Genomic DNA, 23,611 nt, shown 5'->3' on the forward strand with positions numbered 1-23,611 from the left:
ATAAATAAATAAATAAATAAATAAATAAATAAATAAATAAATAAATAAATAAAACCTAGATAAACAAATTGATGACTTCTAGAATTGTTGTTTTTATAATTATCAGGCATACCTGGAATTTTAAAGATTAATTGCATATTGTGGACTTTAAATATGAGGTTATTGTTTGTTTTGGTGTGTATGTTTTTGTTTTAATGTTCTACTGACTCACAATCGTTTCCCTTTACTTAGGAAGCTGAACAAGCAAGAACAGACTACTTCATTAGGACACTCTTACTTGAATTTCAAAATGTAAGTATTTTCCATTTAGAGATAGTTTCTAAGGATAGTTTTGAAAGAGAGGATATATATAAATAGTACACTATCTTACCTTACATAGTTAAGGAGGTTTGTTGATTTTTTTATTTATATAGTTACATTTACATTAGTTACATTTTGAGCCTTATGTTTTATCAATTAAAGTTAATATAATTACTTAGAACAACTTTCCCTAAAATAAATTTACCGTATTTGGAATAGTTGGTTTCTCTGCTGCAAACATTTTTCCTCTATTGCAGTAAACAGATTATAGTATTATTTACATAATTATTACCCACTTTTACTAGTTTACAATTTTTTAGAAAGAGACAAGCCACTATTAACGCTAAGTCTTCATTTAGATATAACTTGTTTTCACTGGAGGCCCATGACTTCAGTTTCAGAGCTATATAAAATGATAATTTCTCCAGGAAGGAATCAAAGAAAAATCTGATAGACATTAGAAAATGCCTATCAATTCTTCCTCAATTTCTCTGTTTTTATTATCTTAAATTTTAAATCACTATAAGTAATTAAGCTTGGCCATGATGCTCATCATTCTTCCCCAAACAGTGCATTGTAAGCATACTTAACAACTCCTTCCTGTTTATAAGTAGACATGGTTCCAGTACTCTTAGCAACCCCTGACCTGACTAATCATTTCCCTTTAGTTGAGTCAATTATTACCATTTGGCTGCTATTTTTTAATCTATAATATTAATTATAGATACCTTACTGAATTTCAGTATTGTATCAGGCATTTCAATCCTCCTAGCTTCATAGTGGTAGGTACTGTTATCTCTGTTGCCCATAGATGAAGATAAGGAATCTTTGAGAAGTTAGGTAGCTTACCTGAAGTTATTCAGTTAATGGCAGAAGTAGAATTTGAATACAGTTTTACCTGAATTCCAAGTGGTGCTCTTTCTATTAAACACCAGAATAGCCATTCTCAAAACATTCTGATGTCAGGACTCTTACATTCTTAAAAACTGTTGAAGATTCCAAAGAGCTCTTGTTTCTGTGGGTTATATCTTTTAATATTTACTATATTTGAAATTAAAACTGAGAAGTTTTTTTAAAAGCATGAATATACAAGCAGACATTCCATTACCTTTCCAAGTGATGACATCATCCTAAATCATATAGCCTTGAGAAGACTCTGCTGGACACTCATGAGAGAATGAGAATGAAGATGGCAAATAACACCTTAGTATTATTATAAAAATAGTGTGAAACTCACAGATCCCTTGAAAGGGTAGGGAGATGGGTGGCAGCCCACACCATAATTTGAGTAGGTTTGGGTTTGGACAAGTTCGTTTCTAATTTTCTTTTTGGTTTAAATAGTCTATTAGTCTTCTGATTACAATAGATTCTAAAACAATGCTTATAGTATATTGCTCATCCATTTAATACTGTAGATTAATTAAGTAGTATACATAGTATAATGGTTAAAGTGTAGGTTTAGGAAGTAAGACTGCCTGCTTTCAGATCCCATATCTGTCACTTGCTGTGAAACATTGTGCATGTTATTCTTTCTGTCTCAATTTCCTTACCTATAAAATGAGGATAGTATTAACAATACCTTCCCCATGGTGTTACATGGGGATTAAGTAAATTGTTACATGTGAAGCCCTTAGATCAATTCTTTATACGTGATGAATGTAGGCTGTCTTTTTTTAAGGAAGTGCTAAATATGAATTACATCTCTTAGAAATGGCAGTAAAGTGAGATTTGCAGCTTTTCTGTATGCTTTAAAATTTGCAAGTGTATTTTCATAATGGCTGAATTTCTGTTACTCTTGAAGGAATCTCGTAGGCTATATCAGTTTCATTATGTGAACTGGCCAGACCATGATGTTCCCTCATCATTTGATTCTATTCTGGACATGATAAGCTTAATGAGGAAATACCAAGAACATGAAGATGTGCCTATTTGTATTCATTGCAGGTACAGAAGAATTTTCTAAATATTTAAATACTTTGAAATATAGGTGGCATTATAATATGGGTAATGTATGATATTTTGAAACCTAAATTTTGGAATTTCATTAGATAGGTCATTATATGGGTTTCCAAATAGTAAAAGCTATTTGAATCCTGAGGCAGCTTTTCTTCTCTTAATTTTTATTTTACGTTCAATGCTTCTAAAAAATTTAAAACCATAGTACTTATAAAACTACAGTTTATCTTTTTAAGTGGCTTATATCTCATTCACATTTGTTATAAAAAGCATCAATAAATGAAATTTTTCAGACTCAGAGATTTACTGGTTAATTAAATAGTTAAGATATTAGTGGAGATGGAACACCAAAGATAGTTTTCTTAGCCATTTGGTTGGATTGTGATGCCTTATATTAGTGAAGTGAAAGGGCTTCTTTTTATTTATGGGCCAGAAAGGTGGCTTGCTGATGGAGATGTGGGAATAAGTTAACAATCTGGTTAATTAAAATTATTTTTCTGTAGTTAATTCTGTGGTTAGTTGACTTTTTAATTAAGTAGTTAACTGGTTAAAAAGATCTATTTAATTATAGAATTAAAAGATAAAGAAATTGCTTTGGCTTAACTTCTTTACAAGTTAGTTGAAATTATTTCCTGTTCTATTAATATTGTCCAGTCAATGTACATAGTTCATAAATCCAATTTGATAGGAAGATTTTCCTTTAAAAAGTAAATTGATCATTTAATAGTTTTGAACCAAAATAGTATGGTAACTGTAGTGACTTAGATAGCACAAACATAAAAGGAAGGAGTCACTCACAATCCCACTAGAGATGACCACTGTTAAAATTTTAGTGTATGTGCTTTCAATGTGTGTATAGTATTTTTTTTTAAGAATGTTTCCCCATTTCATATATTATGTACATCTTTCTAAGTCATATAAATTTTCTTCTGGAATACATTATGACTGCACTGTATTTTATATTTAACCTCCATTTCTTGGCATTTCATTTATTACCCCATTCATTTTCAGCTATTTTAAACAACAATCTAAATATCCAGTGGCCAATCTTATGGTGAAATCGTTGAACACATCTGTAATTCATTAGAATAGATATCTAAAAGTGGGATTTCTAAGTTAAAGGACATGAACCTTTTCATACCTTTAGTATATATTTAAAAATTTGTTATCCATAAATTCGATGCTCATTATAATTAAGCATACCACTGCTGGTTTGTTTGTGGGAATGCCCATTTCCCCATATTTTTCCCAATACTTTTATCTTTTTGTTTCAGTGTCAGTGTGACAGGCAAGCTTTTTTTTTTCTTGGTCATTTATATTCTTTTGTGAATTGCTTGCTTGTTTACTTTGCCAGTGATTTTCATCTCAGTAATTGTATGTTATGAATTCTTTATATATCTTTATATGTTGAAGATGTTAATGTGTAGTCATGTTGTAAGTGCTCTGGTTTTTCATGGTTTTTATTCTGCCTGTGTTTTACCATACATAATTGTGAATATCTTCATTAACGACTTGTGTACATTGACATATGCTTAGAAAGTCCTCCCCTAACACAGTAGTGCGTAAAAATACACTTGTAGGTTTTTTTAAACATTATATTTTTAATGCATCTGGAATATTTCTGTGATTAAGATAAAGGGTAAGAATCTAATTTTTGCTTTAACTTTCCCTGTACTATTTATTGAATGGTCTAGTCTTTCCGCTTTAATTGGAGAATCCACCATTATGTAATAAATACTTGAATATACTCAAATCTGTTTCTGAATTTTCTGTTGTGTTCATTGATCTGGTTTTCTGTGTCTCTGTAATATCACACTTTTAACCATCAAGTTTTAAATATATGTCATTTAGCCCTAGTAACTGTTAACTCCAAAATTTTAGAAACATTCTGATGTGTGGAATTGACAAATATATCAGTGGTTTAAAATTAATATTATTAATGTTTATTGTTAAGACCTTTTTAAAAACCATACTAAGTTGCTTATAATGTGCTTTATCAGGAATTCTTAGATTACATGTTTAACAAACTACTGTTACTTCTAAAAGTTTCAAAATACACATTAAAGTGCTGCCCAACTTTTTTTCTGCCTAAAATTATTCTAGTGATGTCAGTAACATCTTTAATTACTCATAGTGATTCTCAATCCTTAAGTGCATATGCCTCCCTCTAGCTGAAAATCAGTTGCTTTAAAGTATTTCTGTCATATTTTAAAATAACTAACCTGTGGTATTTTACTTTACATTCTCCAGGTTCTATTAGTTCTTCAGGAGATTAGAGAGCATTAGTGGCTTTTGTTTCTTTGGTGAAATCACTGCTGGTGTTCAAACCAGTTTCTAGGGCTTGTAGCATTCTTCGTCTTTCCTGTACCTTTTGCAATTGAAATGATGTAGTTTTCTCCTCTACTCTAAAGCACCAGAGCCATCTAGAACATAGTATAAATTTATATCTGCAAGGTATTTTGTTAGCTAGACAAGGTTTTCTGAGGTAGACAGACTTTCAAAGTGAAGGCTTCTAGGTATTCTGTGAGTTACTTTTGGAAGTTCCTTAAATTAAATGAAAACAAGATATAAATCTTAATGTTAAGGATGTTTGCCGTGCACACTCTTTAAGTTGTAGTTTGTTTACTAAATAAGTAGAATTTTGTCAGATTTCTTAAATGATTTTTTTGCTTCTGAATATTAACATGTCCACCCACATGTATTTAACGGTTCTTTTATCACAAAAATCAAATTGTTTTTTCAAATTTTATATCTATAGTGCAGGCTGTGGAAGAACAGGTGCCATTTGTGCCATAGATTATACGTGGAATTTACTAAAAGCTGGGGTAAGAATAATTTTTATGTATCATTATATCTAGTTGATCTGTTATGATTTTCAAACTTGATAATTAATTGCAGTAAATTATAGCATATGTTTTGTTATACATATGTTACTTTTTTAGAAGTGGCTTTGCTATGTAAGAGATAAAGGCAGTGAAAGGTATAAATGATGCATATTACCTTGAGGTAATACACTGGGCAGCAAGATAAACATATTGTCATCCATTTGTTCTGGATGAATTAATACCTACATTAGGCCTGTAAACTCTGCACTGACTTTTCCAAATACAGCACTCTTGTTGCCTTTTATATTTATTCTATGTATAAGTATAATCAATTCAGTAAATATTTATGCCTAACTGGAAACATTATATAGTATGGTGGTTAAGAATGCTAATAACTGCAGCCAAACTTCCCAAATTAAAACTCTGGCTCTCTCATTTACTAGCTGTGGGATCTTGGTCGATTTACTTAATCTCATTGTGCCACAATTTCTTTATCTGAAAATGGGAATCATGATGTTAATAACTCAAAGAATTAAATAAGTTCTTAAGAAAGTTTGTAAAGTTCCTCAGTAGTATGTGTGACATGTAGCAAGTGCTAAATTTAGTGTTCGTTTCTCTTACTATCCCTGGTATTATTGTTGCTACCAGTACTATTTCCAAGAAATTGGGTTTAATACTATGGAGAATATAAAGACATAGCCCTCATTACAGATTTGAAAAGCACAAGTCTCCTCATTGTATGTAGATTTGGTTTATTTGCTGGTTCTATAGTATGTTTATTTTCTATACATTAGGGAGAAGCTTTTATTCTTCATAGCTTTATAGTTTCTATGAATTTGTCAATCTATGTCATATAAAATAGAAATAATAAAATAGTTTCTTTTTCCTTCTTTCTTCTATTCTTTTTTTCCCTGCCTTCGTTCCATTTTTCACTTTTGCTTAGGGAATATTTAATTGTTTTTAAAATTTATTTATTTATTTACTTTTGGCTTCATTGGGTCTTCATCGCTGCACGTGGGCTTTCTCTAGTTGCAGTGAGTGGGGGCTCCTCTGCGTTGCAGTGCGCGGGCTTCTCATTGCAGTGGCTTCTCTTGTTGCAGAGCACGGGCTCTAGGCGCGCGGGCTTCAGTAGTTGTGGCTTGTGGGCTCTAGAGCACAGGCTCAGTAGTTGTGGCTTGCGGGCTCTAGAGTTCGGGCTCAGTAGTTGTGGTGCACGGGCTTAGTTGCTGTGTGGCATGTGGGATCTTCCTGGACTAGGGCTCGAACCCGTGTCCCCTGCATTGGCAGGCGGCCTCCCAACCACTGTGCCACCAGGGAAGCCCCGGAGTATTTAAATTTTAAACAGTTTTTCAAAAAGCCCTCTGTTAAATTTTATTTTTGTATTCCCCCTAAACAAATCATCTCCTAACACTCGTATGAAAAATTTTAAGTGAATAAAAATGCTAGATTTTAACACATTTTAACATAAAAGTCAAAGATTAAAATTGGGGGGGCTTCCCTGGTGGTGCAATGGTTGAGAGTCCGCCTGCCGATGCAGGGGACACCGGTTTGTGCCCCGGTCCGGGAAGATCCCACATGCCGCGGAGCGGCTGGGCCCATGAGCCATGGCCGCTGAGCCTGCGCGTCCGGAGCCTGTGCTCCGCAATGGGAGAGGCCACAACAGTGAGAGGCCTGCGTACCACAAAAAAAAAAAAAAAAATTGGGGTGGGAAGAGGCATTTGGTTGAATACTAGCAAACAAACATCTTGTCATTTCAAAAGTTGTGTATTTTGAACACAGTCCCCATTTGATTGAGTTTGACATAACATAAATATAATCTTAAGCCTTAGTTTAGGAAATGATATAAAAATCTTCTGGTGTATATAAAGACTCCCAAGCAGTGAATCTGGAAATCATGTTTAACTCTTCTGTCTTCTTTATCACTCCAAAATATTCTTGTTGATCACCAAGTTCTAGTAATTCTGCCTCAGAAATGTGCCTTAAATCTACCTTTCTGTTTTTTTGGACTGCTTCAGTAAGCCTCCACCAGTTTCTCCCCTTTTCACTCTGTCATCTTCCCTGCTACAAAAGTTACCTGAATATCAGGTCTGCTCATGTCATGGTTGCCTATTGCAGTAGTTATAATTCCAGATGTACAAACGAATTGTCTAGGATGTTTCACAGTCTCCAGAGATGTAGCTCTCTTAGCTGGTCATTATGTAGCCAGCCCAGGAAACACTGGCCTATAGAATGAGTTCAGACTCTATTATGTTTGCAGTCTGATGCCAAGTAGCCTCATCTTTTCTCCTTTGAATTGCTCTCCTTCTTTCAGTCTTTTAGTCAGTTTTATCTACATCAAGCTTCTCAATTCCCCAAATAGATTATACATTTAATCCGCCATGCTTATGTATATTTCACTTTTCACTCACACATCAGAGTGAGTCACAGCATGTTTATTCCCACTGTACTGCAACCATACATTGGCTGGACATTTATTTGTTCACGTATCTAGCTCACTAGCTTGAGTGCTGAGTGTCAAGATTAGTTCTTGACTAAGCACAGTCTCTGATGCATGATAGACAGTGCTCAATAAATTTTCAGTTACCCAGCACGTATATAAGGTCTGTGTGAAAAGCTGAGTTGAAGACTATTTTACTGTTTTTTCTGAACAGTTGTCCACAGTTCATGTTTTAAATTCTTTGTTTTAGAAAATACCAGAGGAATTTAATGTTTTCAACTTAATACAAGAAATGAGAACACAGAGGCATTCTGCAGTACAAACTAAGGTATAGTTTTTTGTTTCACTTTATAAACTATATTTTTATAAATGCCTTCTTATTTTTTTTAATGTCTTTCCCCTTGTTTATCATTTCATCTCCCTAATAGGAGCAGTATGAGCTTGTTCATAGAGCTATCGCCCAACTGTTTGAAAAACAGCTACAACTATATGAAATTCATGGAGCCCAGAAAATTGCTGATGGAGTGGTAGGTATTCTTCACCTATTAATTTTAGAAAACTTTTAACCAAGATGTGATATTTAGCTTTTTAATTGCCATCTTGTGTTTTATCTGAGAATATCCGTTACAGTTATTATTTTTATTTAACTTTGATTTTTTAACTCCTTTCCTTCTTCCTCTTTGAATCTCTATTGTGATGGGTATATAATGACTCCACTACAAGTTAAATAATATTCTAAGTAAAATATAGTTATGAATGTAGATCTCAGTCAAAAGTTATATAATTCAATATTGTTTCAAGTGTAAGTTACTTTTAACAAATGAACTGCATTTTTCTCTCTCCCCTTCCATCCAACCAAAGTAATTCTAAGTTGATTCTACATGAATTTTGTTTTGCTCTTGGTCATGATTATATAAAGCTTTGTCATTATTTTGTACGTGCTTTTTAATCATGTAGAAATATAGGACCATAATTAGGTCCCTTTGGGGCTTGTTTTAGTTCACTGTCATTTTAGCATTAGAATTTATTGGATATTCAAACTTTTGACCTGACAAAAATACTCTTTTCTCACAGTGTTCTCATTTCTGCCTCTTTTTAAAGTATTTCTCTTATTTCCTCTATATATCGTCTTATCCTTGAAGGTATCAGGCTGTTTTTTTGGATGAATTTCTTTACATCTTTATTATTGAATCTAAGATGGCTATCGCATGATAAACCAATTTAGCCTCAATAACTGAAGTAAAATGAGGAAATTAGTGGCAAAATTTATAACCACTGTTTTCCTTTCTCCCCTTTGTATGGTTCTGGTAATTTGCAAGACTATTTGAAATTTCTTGGTGTTACAAATGAGAGATTTGTTAACCAAATGCTTACCTCAGTGTGTTAAAATAATCTAATATTAATCCATGGGTTTTTGGGACAGTGTATTTCCTTTATTAGACAGGTGATAGTTTCAGATTTTTAAGATTCATATATGTGACCTCATTCTTATTTCCTTTGCTAACATAGAAATCATTTTGCAACTATGCCTCATATATTATGATCTCTCTTTTCCCTTTAGTTTAACTAAAGCCTGTTATAACCTGTGCTCAATGAAGCCAAATATTTTATAATATAGAATGCTTATATTACTGTGTATAATTTTATCTAAATTGAGACTCCTTTAATATTGAAAAAAGCTAAATAGGCTACTTTTTCTTTAACCTTTAATTGAAAAATATTTGTTTTTTTCCATAAATGCAATATTAATTTCAAAGTTAAGGTTTTTATACTTCAGAGTTATACCATTTCCTTATTTCTAGAAGTGAAAAAAATTTTTTAATGTATAGAAAATTTTTTTCTTTTTTAAATTAATTTTTATTGGAGTATAGTTGCTTTACAATGTTGTGTTTCTGCTGTACAGCAAAGTGAATCAGCTAGAAAAAATTTTAATTAATTAATTTTTATTGAGATATAATTGACATGTAACATGTTACTTTCAGGTGTACAACATAGTGATTCAATATTTGCATATATTGTGCAGTTATCACTACAGTAAGTCTAGTTAACATCCATCATCATACATAGTTACAGAATTTTTTTTTTCTTGTGGGGAGAACTTTTAAGATTTACTCTCTTAGGAATCTTCAAATATAAAATACAGTATTATTAGCTATAGTCACCAAACTGTACATTATAGCCTGTGACTTACTTATTTTATAACTGGAAGTTTGCAACTTTTGACCCTGTTTCACCCACTTTGGGCGCCACCACCAACACCACCTCCGGCAAGCACCAATGTGTTCTCTGTATCTACGAGTTCCGTTTTTTGTTTTTTGATTCCACATATGAGTTCATACAGCAGTTGTCTTTTCTCTGACTTAGTTCACTTGATGTAATGCCCTCAAGTTCCATTCATGTTGTTGTAAATGGCAAGGTTTTATTCTTTTTTATGGCTGAATAATATTCGTGTGTGTGTGTGTGTACACACTACATTTTCTTTTTTTTTTAATACCACATTTTCTTTATCTGTTCATCAGTGCACAGTTAGGTTGTAAATGATGCTGCAGTGAACATGGGGGTACATGTATCTTTAGTTAGTGTTTTTTATCTTTAGTTAGAGTTAGTGTTTTTGTTTTCTTCAGATAAATATGCATAAATGGAATTGCTGGATCATATGGTAGTTCTATTTTTAATTTTTTGAGGAACCTCCATGCTGTTTTGTATAGTGGCTGCACCAATTTGCATTTCCACCAACAATAGACAAAGGTTCCCTTTTCTTTACATCCTCTTCAACACTTTTTTCTTGTCTTTTTGATAATAGCCATTTTGACAGGTGTGAGGTCTCATTGTGGTTTTGATTTGCATTTCGCTGAAGGCTAGTAATGTTGCGCACCTTTTCATGTTCCTGTTGGCCATCTGCATGTCTTTTTGGAAAAATGTCTATTCAAATGGTCTTCTCACTTTTTAATCGACTTGTGGGTTTTTTTGTTTTGGCTACTGAATTATATGAGTTCCTTATATTTTTTTGGATATTAACCCCTTATCAGATACATGATATGCGAATATTTTTTCCCATTTGGTAGGTTGCCTTTTCATTTTCTTGAGGTTTCCTTTGCTATGCAGAAGCTTTTTAGTGTGATATAATACCACTTGCTTAAATTTGCTTTTGTTGCCTTTGCTAGAAAAAAATTTTAAGGCAATGTTCAATGTTGTATTTTTAAAGGTTTTAACTATCTTTATTTCCAAAAAAATGTGAAAAATATTGCATTACTCTCTCATCTTCGTTTTTCTCATTACCTGATTTTTCTTTTTTTTAGGTTTTATTCATAAAATTAAACTTCCTTTTTACTAGCCTGAACTCCACACTACAGTTACATTTTTGTTATAGATTTTTTCTAATAGGTCAAAGGTTTACAAATCCCTAAGGAATACAAGAAAAATCATACATTATATGAGATTAGGTGAAATAGCATCCAATAGCAGATAGTGGTTACTTCAATCCTACTTTCTTATCTCATTGCCTGGTTATATAGGAGCCACACACTACATGTTTGCTTGCTAACTGAACTTAAAATATTAGATTATGTCCTTGTGTTTTGTTAAAGCTGACATGATGACTGCTGAATTTGCCATTTGTACAAGATGTTTTTTCCTCTTTTGCAAAAGGGAAAAACAATTTTCTGTAGAATCCATTCTGAAAAACTATATTTTATGAGAATAAATATTTTGCCGAAGGTTGTGTACCATAATGTCTGGTACTATATATCTCAATGGATGAATGGATAAAAACGTGGAAGGACAAGTGGATAGGAGAAAAGATAGCGTATCATTCTAGATAACTTTTTAATGTTTTCCTCTTAAGAAATCTTATTTTCTAGGTACTTTAAAATATAAATGACTGTTTTTATAATATGTTTATATATGGTTAGAAACCATAAATCCCAGTTAGAGAAAATGTAGGATCTAAAAATTTGGGGAAAATTATCTTAGAGCTGTGTGGTTGAGTAAAATGATTTGAAATATCTTACTTATCTTTCTGAACCTATGCTCTGAAAAACAATCATAAATCTCCATTTATTATTTCTCTGACAACTTAATTTAGAAGTAAAGTTAAGGAACTTTTAAAAAAGCTCTTAAAGCTCTATGTCCCAAAATTATTTTTGTAGAGATTTTAGTTTGAAATGCTAATCAGCAATATGACTCTATGATAAATGTTATTTGTTAGAGGTATTTACAACTAAAATCACTTCTCAGAGTAGAAGATGTAAAGAGAAAATTTATTTTGGAATCCAGTAGCATTTGACTTGGGATTTAGAAACACCTCAGTTAGCAAGCATCTCTAAGGTATGCGCACATGCCTTTTTATGTTGTATATAAAAGATACTACCACCAGTTTACACCAGGATTTTCAGTTCTAGGGTGATTAACAGCAACAGTAGTTTGTGTTATGGTCCTTCTGTTATGCTTGTGTTGTACATTTTAGATGTGATATTACTGAACTCTGAATTTTTTTCCTATGTAAAGTTTTTTTAAAGCACCTTGTTTTAATATTTATTTTGTATATATTTGATAATTAGGTTCTGATTTTTTTCTTTTGTGGCCCTTGATAAAGCTGTTATGTGGAAATATTAATACACAAAAAATATTAATACACTTTAGCAAAATGGGTAAAGGTGGTCAAAAGTTTAAAAAGAATAGCTTTAGCAAGCTCTGCTTTAAACAAGAGAATACACTAGAACCTAATCTCCAGTAGATTCTTTAATTTCTAAAATTCCTTTCAACTTCAAAAGTTGGTGATTGTTTTAAGTGGTAATAGAAGCAGCCAGAGAGAGCTGTATACATTAGGACAAGTGTGGGGACAAAAGCTGTACATATAAGAGGATCAGAAGATATAAAAGTACAGCAAACATGATTGTAGGTAAAAACTAGGAATCCAAGAAGAACATTGTTTTATTCTCAAGTCCAGTGACTAGGAGGTTTTGTTCATGCTGTGTGGGGCAGTGGCTCTCTGAGTTGTAGTTCTGCATTGCCACATGGATTCCTTTAATCATATGAAATTCAGCATGCTCAAAAATCTTACCTCCCCCAGAAGTTCTTTTCCTGTTTTGTCCCTTTCTGTTAATAGCTTTCATTCACCCAGAATGAGGAATCATCATGACACCTTCTTTCCTTTGTCACATGCAGTCATTTGCTTACAAATACCCTTACTTTCTCTTCCTGTTCCATTCCTACCTGTTCCATACTTCCATCCTCTGTTCTCTTTTGTCAGTGTCTTATCCACCCCTTAATGCCATTCAACATGCTACCTTAATGTTTTCAACTTCTTAATATTTTCCCAAGTATATTCTTAATATTCTCACCTATAACATCTCCTTTCTCTGATTTCATAGCTTCATTATACTGATTTTACCATTTTATGGTTTTATTATTACCCTTTCACTTTTTTGTTTGATGACTGTACAGTTCTTGAAGTTAAGGGCTATGTCCTTTACATTTTTGTATCCTTTCCAGTGCTTACTGTTCATTGCCTTTCACATATAGATCCACAATGCCTTACCTGCTGTCCCAAAATCTAAAATGCACTGAAAACCTACAGTTGGTTTGTGTGTCTGTGTGTGTCTGTGTGTGTGCGTTTGGTATTTGGCAGCAAAACGTGACTTGACGTGACATGAGGCTGTTTATGTTGAAATTGTAAAAAATTGATATGTTTTTGTAGGTTAGAAACAACAGTTCAGTCGAAGCAGTTTCATATGGTTCACTAATCTTTCTTTAACCTACTTAATAATATTTATAGATTTTGGTACAAAAATATTAATGAGTGTTATGGGAATATGATTGCTTAATTAATAGAAATAAGCAAATGAATCACTAATATGTGAGAGGAATCTTTATGATGAGAGTAGTCTTTAAATTCTGGTAATATCTGAGGATCTAAAAGTGTGATAACAAACTCCTGATTTACTCGAGACAAAACCAGTTTATACTTGTTGTCTAGGTGTAAAAGCCCTGATACGGACAATAAATTATATGGTTATCCTATCTATAGCAGATATCCCTGCAACAGATGCCTCCGATTTGATAGGCAGCTGTAATTAAGGATGCAGGCTTTTAGTCTCATAATGTAACTCTTGTTTTGGTCAGAACAACATGCATAGTAAGATGTGTAAGACACTTCTAATGCATCTGATATTAGGAAACAGGGTCCATTAAAAATTGCTGTAAAGTTGAGGTCTCTGTTTTCTATTGTTGGGAGTACTTAGTAGAAAAGGACACTGGCAAGAAACAGTTATATAGACAAAGAAGATGCCATGATGGATATGGTAGAAGTGTCTTGTGACTTTAAAAAAAAAAAAAGTCAACTACAGTTTCAGAGTTCCTTAATTGATTATCGTATATGCAAAGATGGCTTTTTTCCTAAAATTATCTGAGATGTAGGCAAGGGTGAAAACCATTCTTGTCTTCTGGCCCAGAATTGACATAGCCTAGCTATATAAAAACGAGGTACTTTCTGAGGCTGAAACTAATTCAAGACAATGTTTTATATAATAATTTCACATCTCCTCTATTCAGAATCCTAAATACAACCTGAGGTTCTTATAGGTTGTATAAGAACTGTATTGACTCAGGATCAACCCTTTTAAAGTAGTAGGTAGCAACAGGAGTCCCAAAAAAGTCTGGGAAAGGTGAAGGATATAAGACTTACCTTGTTTTTTTTTCCCCCTGTGTGCACATTACGAATCTAGTGGTAGTAATGCCTGAAAAAAAGATCGTCTTGGATCTTTATTTTCTTGGGAAATCTGTTTCTTAACAGTAGCATTTGAAATATGTTGAAATGCTGCTCTACACGGTTGATTTTCTTGGTAACTGGATATGGACTGTTTTTTTGATATTAAATTTTCTCATTGAATTTGTTCTTTCGGGCTTAAATATAGAGGACATAACACCTATTTTATTATTTGGCAAAATTAGCATTGTTTTAAAAATTCACAAGCCCAATAACAATTTATTTGAAACATGAGGAAGGAAAATTATTTTTCCCCTAACTTTAATGAAGCATTTTTTTTTCTTGGCAGAATGAAATTAACACTGAAAATATGGTCAGCTCCATAGATCCTGACAAACAAGATTCTCCCCCTCCAAAACCACCAAGGACCCGCAGGTATTGTACGTCACATTTTCTTTGAAAGGATACTTATCTTTTACTCAATTGTTACTAAAACAAAAAAATTCTGAATATTTCTTAGTTTTATTTTATAAGTTTTCTTTTTCATTCTTTTGTTTAGTATGTAGCATATGTATGGCAACTCACTTTTTTGATGGTGTACTATAAAAAATTCTTTTCAATTTAGATAAAATTTCAGTAGTATACTATACCAGAACAGTGAGCATAACCATGAATTGACTATAGCTCATCTTTTTGTATGTGGTACAACTAAAATTTTAGCTATTCCTAAGATTTATTTCAGTTTTCTAATGACTGAACAGGTAATATAATTGTCAAAAATTGTATGCCTGTTAAAGAGGTTATGTGAATATGTTTAATATCACTGGCAAAGCTGAGTTTATTTCTTTCTAGATTTTCTTACTTTCATACCAAGCTCTCATTTATAACAGTTAAAATCACTATATATTCCTATCCCCCTTTTTCCCTCTCTTTTCTTTCAGGGTAGCTAGGTCAGTTAGATGGTAGTATGGAAAGAATATAGATGAAGTCAGAATGATTTAGTTTCAAATCCTTTTCATCCACTTACTAGCTCTGAAGTCGTGACTAAGCCACTTAATTTATTTGATCTTGGGTTTTTGTTTGTTTGTTTGTTTAAGTATTGTCCTAAGAATTAAATGAAATAAAGTATGTGAAAATGCTACATATAGGACCTGGCACATACTTGGTCTTCACTAAATGTTGGTTTTCCCATTACAATGTGGAGTTAAGATCGAGTTAGTGGGGGCTTCCCTGGTGGCGCAGTGGTTGGGAGTCCGCCTGCCGATGCGGGGGACACGGGTTTGTGCCCCGGTCCGGGGGGATCCCACATGCCGCGGAGCGGCTGGGCCCGTGGGCCATGGCCACTGGGCCTGCGCGTACGGAGCCTGTGCTCCACAACGGGAGAGGCCACAGCAGTGAGAGGCCCGCGTACTGCAAAAAAAAAAAAAAAGATTGAGTTACTGAATTATTTTTAAAAGGAGACACAGTGGAAGATAAGTAATAAAACTGTTAGAATGACTTATACTGTGTCTTGTCTCGAGCATAGATCTGCCCAAACTGATTCACCTTCCTTCAAAGTAGGACTTCCTTTGTATAGGATTCACCAATTTTTTCCCCTTAAAAGTTTGATAGAAGTTGAATAAAGTTGGGTGAGGTGACTATGGTTGTGTCTTGGCATTGAGTTGCTGTACCTTAATGAGATCCTTCTTTACAAAAGTAAAAGCTTACAACAACTAAGGCAAGATGTAGTAGCTGTTATAGTCTCTGGAATGCCTTTGCATACTTCTCTAAGGGAGATCAGAAAGCCTATATAGGTGGCTTTAGGTCTAAGTGTTTAAATGCTCAGGATGTTAACTGTACACCAACACTTCTCAACAGTTCTTTCCTGTTTGATTTCCATTTTGGTATTTACTGTGGAAGGTAGCCAGTTAAAACCTATAAACTGTTCTCTAATTTTTTTGTCTCCCATATCAGTTCTGTAGAGGCCTAAAGAAACTAATGACCTTAAAGGAAATTAAGAAACATTTTTGCTACACTGATATCTTTTAATTTGGATTTTGAGAGTGAGCCAAGGTAGAGGCCCTCAGAGTGTACACTAATATTTTTGATTTATATGGTTATCTACCTCCAACTACAAATCGTGGTAGCCTTTTCCTAATTTTGAAGGGAAAAAAATGAGTGTAGAGTGTTCTGAATTTTAAACCTTTCTCATATACCTTTTTAAAAGTTTGGGTCAGGCTTCCCTGGTGGCGCAGTGGTTGAGAGTCTGCCTGCCAATGCAGGGGACATAGGTTCGTGTCCCGGTCCGGGAAAGATCCCACATGCTGCGGAGAGGCTGGGCCCGTGAGCCATCGCCACTGGGCCTGCGCGTCCGGAGCCTGTGCTCTGTAACGGGGGAGGCCACAACAGTGAGAGGCCCGCATACCGCAAAAAAATAAAAGTTTGGCTCCTATTTTTCTTCAGTAAATGAAAAAATAATTCTAAAAAGTAGTAAATGAGTATTAACAGAAAAGTGTTCATTCAGCTTATGTCAGGGCTTTATTTCGGGATATGTGCTCAAGTTTTTATATGTGTGTGAGTTTGTATTACATGCTTAGTCCATCTTCTTTCCTATTCATGAAATAGAGGTAAGTGGCAGAATTTTATTGTGTTCCACAAAGAATACTTTGTTAACTGAAAATAAAATCCCAAGAGCATAAGATTGATAAAAACAGTATACTTTATTTTTTCAGTATGGCTACAGTAAGCAAGTTAATCAGTTGTTTAGAGTACACTGGAGTTTTTGGAGACGGATCTGGAGAGGAAGGCTCATGTTTGTTGTATTAGATGTAGTCAGTCATATGATTCTGGTTTATAAATACTTAAAGAAATCAAATTGTAGATTTTGAATAGCAGATTTCATTTTCTCTTTTCAATATATATGTTGTTAAACTAATAATATTCTCGATATTTTGTCACTAACACCAGCACTCTGGAAGTATACATTGTTAGTTATTTCTATAAACTGTCAACAGATTTACTACAGAGACACAAAAGTATGCCTTAGTAAATTTTTCTTAATTTATAAATATTTCAGAGACAAAAACAATATACTTGATGCTTCTAATGCCTCTCAATTCAAACAAACTTAAGTTGGAATAGGACTGGAGAAAGTGGTTCTGTTTTAGACATTTTGATATCTAGGCTGGAGGTAAAAATATACTGAGGACTCTGTATATAGCTGATGTAGAAGACTTGGGCATGAATAAGATCTTTCAGATTCTGGGTACAATATCTCAAAGTACCAAGGAGGGAACCCGGGTAAGCACCAAAATGTGTGAAGAGCAAACTAAAAGAAAGCTGTAAAAAAAAGAAATGAACAATCAAGGGATAAAGGAAAACCAGGAAACAGTGGCATTATATAGGCCAAGAACGAGAGAGTTTTATATCTGGCAGAAATGCATGAATATCTATCTACTTCCTTTAAGGGCTGCCTGGGAGAATGAACTGGACTTTTAAACATCTGTGGCACTTAGAATATCCTGGATAGGGGAGGGTATTTCTGGGATCAAAACAAGGAGCTGAGGTATGCTCAGATAGAGGCATTTGGGAACTCTCATCAAGCACAGGATGTGGTGGGATTCAGGTGACCAAGGGTCCTGGGAAAAAGGCGAGTAGAAACTTGGGTTATGGGAGAAATCCATATACATAAAACAGCTATTATTCTACTTGACTTTTTTGTTTTGTTTTTTTTTTAAAAATTTATTTATTTTTGCCAGTGTTGGGTCTTCGTTGCTGTGTACAGGCTTTTGCAGCAAGCCGGGGCTACTCTTTGTTGCGATGTGCCGGCTTCTTATTGCGGTGGCTTCTCTTGTTGTGGAGCACGGGCTCTAGGCGCATGGGCTTCAGTAGTTGCAGCATGTGGGCTCAGTAGTTGTGGCGCACGGGCTTTAGTTGCTCCGCAGCATGTGGGATCGTCCTGGACCAGGGCTCGAACCCGTGTCCCCTGGCTTGGCAGGCGGATTCTTAAACACTGTACCACCAGGGAAGCCCTTTGGTTCTTCTTTGAAATGTTATTTTCCTTTTGTTGATTTAAAAAATAATTACATTAAAACCAAATGTATTTCCTTAAAATGACTAATATATAAGAAAGAGGAGCAAAGTGGTTGAATAAAAGTAGAAAGTGGTCCTACAGACCAGCAAAATAGGAGAAGAAAAAATTTTAAAAGCGATCCCTTTCAAAATATACATACCTGGAAATAACCGTAAGTAGAAAGTAGAATCTGAAGTAGAAATGTATTCATTTGCATTAGTGAAAAAAATTAAGTGTTCTTGGTTGGAAAAGTTAACTGTAATTTAGCTTTTTTCAGTGATATTTAAAATATCAGTTGTTTTCAAGTTTGATGCAGTTCTCATCAAAATACCAAAGGAATCTTCTCTGAACTTTCCAATATAATGTTAAAGTTCACTTGTAAGAATAAAGAGACAAAAATACCAAAGAAAACTTAGGATGAAAGTAGTGATGGGTGAGAACCAACCCTTTTAAAAATTATAAAACTATATTTAAAACAATCTGTTAGTGGGACTTCCCTGGTGCTCCAGTGGGTAAGACTCCATGCTCCCCATGCAGGGGGCCTGGGTTTGATTCCTGGTCAGGGAACTAGATCCCACATGCATGCCGCAGCTAAGGGTCCACATGCCTCAACCATGAGCCCACATGCCACAACTAAAAGATCCTGCATGTTGCAACTAAGACCCAGTGCAGCCAAAATAAATAAACAAACAAATAAATAAAATGCATTATGAACATAAAAATAATCTGTTAGTGGTATAAGAATATACCAGTTGCGACTTCCTTGGCAGTCCAGTGGTTAAGACTCCACACTCCCAGTGCAGGGGGCATGAGTTCAATCCCTGGTCAGGGACCTAAAATCCTGCATGCTGCATGTAGTGGCCAAAAAAAAAAAAAAAAGTGTGCATATATGTGTGTGTGTGTATATATATACACACACACATACATACATACCAGTTAGTTAATGGACTTGAATAAGCAACTAGGAAATATAGATCGTGTTATGAATTAATTTAACATATATTAAACAAGGAAAAAGGGTTATTTATTAAGTCATATTATTAACCATTAGGGGAAAAATATATTTAGACCTTTATATCACACCACATACCAAAGTAAGCTTCAGATAGTTAAATTAATTAAATATAAAAAGTCAAATCATTGAAACACAGAATATAGTTTAATGTTTGACAGACTTGTAGAGGGGGATATAATAGAAGGGATAAAGGAAATCACAAAGGACAAGATTGATTTATTTGACTACTGAAAGTTTAAAGTTCTAATTGAATTATCCAAATTGGCATTTTTTTAAGATAAATGAGGGTAGATTTTGGCAAAACACACTGCGATGCATGCTTACTGTACTTCTCTAATTTCCTATGCTCTCTGTGCTTTATTTCTTTTCTAATTCTTGTTTTGTTCCTTTTCACTGTTTAGAAATACCTTTAATCTCAGATTTATTTTTAAAGTTATTGATAGATATTAGAATACATAGTAAAACCAAGAAATAAAGGTTAAACACAAGTGGATCATCTTCCTCAACTCCAAAGTGTAAGGTGTTTAGGAGATATCATTTGGTGAAAAAGTAATAATTAGCATTGATATAGTGTCTATTATATGTTTTCTCATCTTTTTTAGATCACATGTATTCTTTATTCATTCTGTAGATAGTCAATGATATGTCAAAGTGATAAGTGATATAGTGAACCCAGTGATTTTTACAGTAATCTTGATCACATGGATGTTAATATAGCTAGTTCTCAAAGGTGTTGACCTGCATAGACTAGCAGAGTTCAACTAAGAACACACATCTGTTACCTTCTAGTCCAATACTCTGTTCATTATATAGTAATAACTCTCTAGAAGAAAGGGTAGTAGTGAAGGTTTTTTGTTTTTATAATGTTATGTTCTAGTATTTTGGTTGTCATTTCCTTCACCTCTATAATCTTTCCATCTCATATGGAATCCAGCCTAATTTATTATAAGGAAAATAATTTTCTGAGTTTCTATAAAACATCAATTTGAAACAAAAGTTATAGAGTTACTCATTTTAAGACTTTGTCACACCAATTAAATGTAATATTTCTATATTATAAAGACCAAACTTCTTACCGTGAAATTCTGGGCCGTCACAGTATGTCTCCAACTTACCTTTTTAGCCTTATTTTACTCCTTTGGGACCCAAACTGTTGTGTTCATTGTTCTGTCTTCTGGTACTGGTGTAATACCTAGCAAGTGGTAGGTCCTGAATGTTTTGTTTTGTTTTTGAGAAATAAAAAATGCATTCCTCAGGACAGATGAAATTAAGAACAATATTTACAATAAGAATGATGCAAGTCATTATCATCAGTGGAATTTTTTTCCATCAGAATACCTCGTGAAAATGTTAATGCTGAATACCATAGTGGAAAGTCAGTATGTAACATATATTTCTTTGTGATGGGGCTTATAATTTTTGTGCATATTGAAAGTACTATAAAAGTGTATTTATTAAGCCTTATTTCACCAAGCGTTAGATTAAGGAAGGATAAGGGGAAAGTCTGTTAGTGTAATTATCAGTTAAATTTGAGCAACAAAAAGAACCACAAAGGGATACAAGGAAACTTTTGGAGGTGATGGATATGTTTATTACCTTCAGTGTGGTGATAGTATCATGGATGTATTGGGCTGGCCAAAAGGTTCGTTTGGTTTTTTCCATAAGATGGTTCTAGTAGCACTTAGTTATCTTTAACTTCATTCGAAACAATTTTGTTAGATTGTATTGTGACAGCTGTTATATCAGTGTGCATTTAAAAAAGACTTATCAAAATTGATGAATTTTTGTATAGCCATTTTAATACTGAAGATGGAAGAAAAAAAGCAACATTTTTGGCATATTATGCTTTATTATTTCAAGAAAGGTAAAAACGCAACTGAAATGCAAAAAAAGATTTGTGCAGTATATGGAGAAGGTGCTGTGACTGATCGAATGTTTCAAAAGTGGTTTGCGAAGTTTCATGCTGGAGATTTCTCACTGGACGATGCTCCACGGTCAGGTAGACCAGTTGAAGTTGATAGCGATCAAATCGAGACATTAATTGAGAACATTCAATGTTAATACCACGTGGGAGATAGCCGACATATTCAAAATACACAAATCAAGCACTGAAAATCATTTGCACCAGCTTGGTTGTGTGAATCGCTTTGATGTTTGGGTTCCATATAAGTTAAGTGAGAAAAACCTTCTTGACCATATTTCTGCCTGTGATTCTCTAATGAAAATGTCCCATTTTTAAAACAAATCGCGATGGGCGATGAAAAGTGGATACTGTACAATAATGTGGAATGGAAGAGATCGTGGGGCAAGCGAAATGAACCGCCACCAACCACACCAAAGGCTGCTCTTTATCCAAAGAAGGTGATGTTGTGTATGTGGTGGGATTGGATGTTGTGTATGTGGAGTCCTCTATTATGAGCTCCTTCCGGAAAACTAAACAATTAATTCCAACAAGTACTGCTCCCAATTAAGCCAACTGAAAGCAGCGCTTGGCAAAAAGCGTCCAGAACTAGTCAACAGAAAATGTATAATCTCCCATCAGGATAACACAAGACCGCATGTTTCTTTGATGACCAGGCAAAAACTGTTACAGCTCGGCTGGGAAGTTCTGATTCATCCATCGTATTCACCAGACATTGCACCTTGGGATTTCCATTTATTTCAGTCTTTACAAAATTCTCTTAATGGAAAAACAATTCAATTCCCTGGAAGACTGTAAAAGGCACCTGGAACAGTTCTTTGCTCAAAAAATGAAAAGTTTTGGGAAGACGGAATTATAAAATTGCCTGAAAAATGGCAAAAGGTAGTGGAACAAAAGGGTGAATACGTTGTTCAATAAAGTTCTTGGTAAAAATGAAAAATGTGTCTTTTATTTTTACTTGGAAAGCAAAAGCACTTTTTGGCCAACCCAGTATATGCATATGTCCAAACTCATCAAATTGTATACATTAAATATGTTCAGGGACTTCCGTGGTGGTCCAGTGGTTAAGAATCCACCTTCCAGCGCAGGGGATGCAGGTTCAATCCCTGGTCAGGGAACTAAGATCCCACATGCTGCGGGACAACTAAGACCTCACACTGCAACTACTGAGCCTGCACACCACAACTAGAGAGCCCACATGCTGCAACTACAGAGCCCACGTGCTCTGGAGCCCGTGCGCCAAATAGAGAGAAGCCCACGTGCCACAACTAGAGAGAAGTCTGCACGCACCGCCACAAAAGATCCTGCATGCCACAACTTAAGACCCAACGCAGCCATAAATATATATATATATATATATATATATATATATATTAAAAATATATTCAGAGTTTCCCTGGTGGCACAGTGGTTAAGAATCTGCCTGCCAATGCAGGGGACATGGGTTTGAGCCCTGGTCCGGGAAGATCCCACATGTCACAGAGCAACTAAGCCCATGCAACACAACTACTGAGCCTGTGCTCTAGAGCCCGTGAGCCACAACTACTGAAGCCCGTGTGCCTAGAGCCTGTGCTCCGCAACAAGAGAAGCTACCGCAATGAGGAGCCCACACACCGCAATGAAGAGTAGGCCCTGATCACCGCAACCACTCTTGTGAGAGAAAGCCCACGCGCAGCAACGAAGACCCAACACGGCCAAAAATAAATAAATAAATAAAATAAATCAGAAAAAATGTATGTTCAGGTTTTTGTATATCAACTGTACCTCACTTAAAGCTATTTTTAAAATGTGAGTAGCTAATAATTTCTTTACTATGTACATATCAACATCACATAAGGCTACTGCTCTAAAAACATTTACAGGATTGTTGGTTAAATAGGCAGTTTAAGCACGTTTAACTCTGGTCCCTCCCTAAACTTCCTAAAATTATAGTGGAGGAACATAAAAATATATAAAGATTAAAAACCAAAAAACTGAAGAGAAGGTGGTAGTAAAGGAGATTTTGACAGAATTTTGGGAAGTGGAAAACACACTGACCAATGTGAAAAGGGACTTAGAACAGAGAAAGCTAAAACTTGCTTTCTTGTAGGTGAGGGAAGCCAATAAGAATCAAGATGATTATCTTCAAAGAGCCCCCAGAAAGGCCCAGAAATTGGAGGTCCCCCTTAAGCCTGGTGTGTAGGATGGGACTGAAAACAAGAAGAGTACTTGAATGTCTCTATAAAGAGTGTTTAGAACCCCAGATTCCTTCCATCAAATTGAGCAGATGACAGCTTCACGCACACCTGGGAACAGAGTAGGGAGGGATTTACTCTGGCGTGGTTGAACCTGGAAGTCTCTGGGTTCAGTATATCAGGTCCAACTGATGGTGGGGTTGTTAGTTCCTTGCTGAAAGCAGGA

General features: G+C 34.5%; 1 protein-coding gene across 2 annotated transcripts in view; it reads left to right on the plus strand.

The window, feature by feature from the left end:
* PTPN12 (protein tyrosine phosphatase non-receptor type 12) overlaps window positions 1-23,611 on the plus strand; it is an 86,644-nt gene that overhangs the window by 50,831 nt on the left and 12,202 nt on the right. For both annotated transcript variants that reach the window (XM_029233015.1, XM_029233016.1), the window contains 6 exons: window positions 232-291; window positions 2,102-2,244; window positions 5,015-5,081; window positions 7,769-7,846; window positions 7,947-8,045; window positions 14,574-14,659. In XM_029233015.1, coding sequence (XP_029088848.1) covers window positions 232-291; window positions 2,102-2,244; window positions 5,015-5,081; window positions 7,769-7,846; window positions 7,947-8,045; window positions 14,574-14,659 — 533 coding nt within the window. The remainder of the gene's footprint in view (window positions 1-231; window positions 292-2,101; window positions 2,245-5,014; window positions 5,082-7,768; window positions 7,847-7,946; window positions 8,046-14,573; window positions 14,660-23,611) is intronic.

The sequence above is a fragment of the Monodon monoceros genome, unplaced genomic scaffold (assembly GCF_005190385.1).
Source record: "Monodon monoceros isolate NGI ecotype Baffin Bay Population unplaced genomic scaffold, NGI_Narwhal_1 Super_Scaffold_2, whole genome shotgun sequence".
In the NCBI taxonomy this organism is placed as follows: domain Eukaryota; kingdom Metazoa; phylum Chordata; class Mammalia; order Artiodactyla; family Monodontidae; genus Monodon; species Monodon monoceros.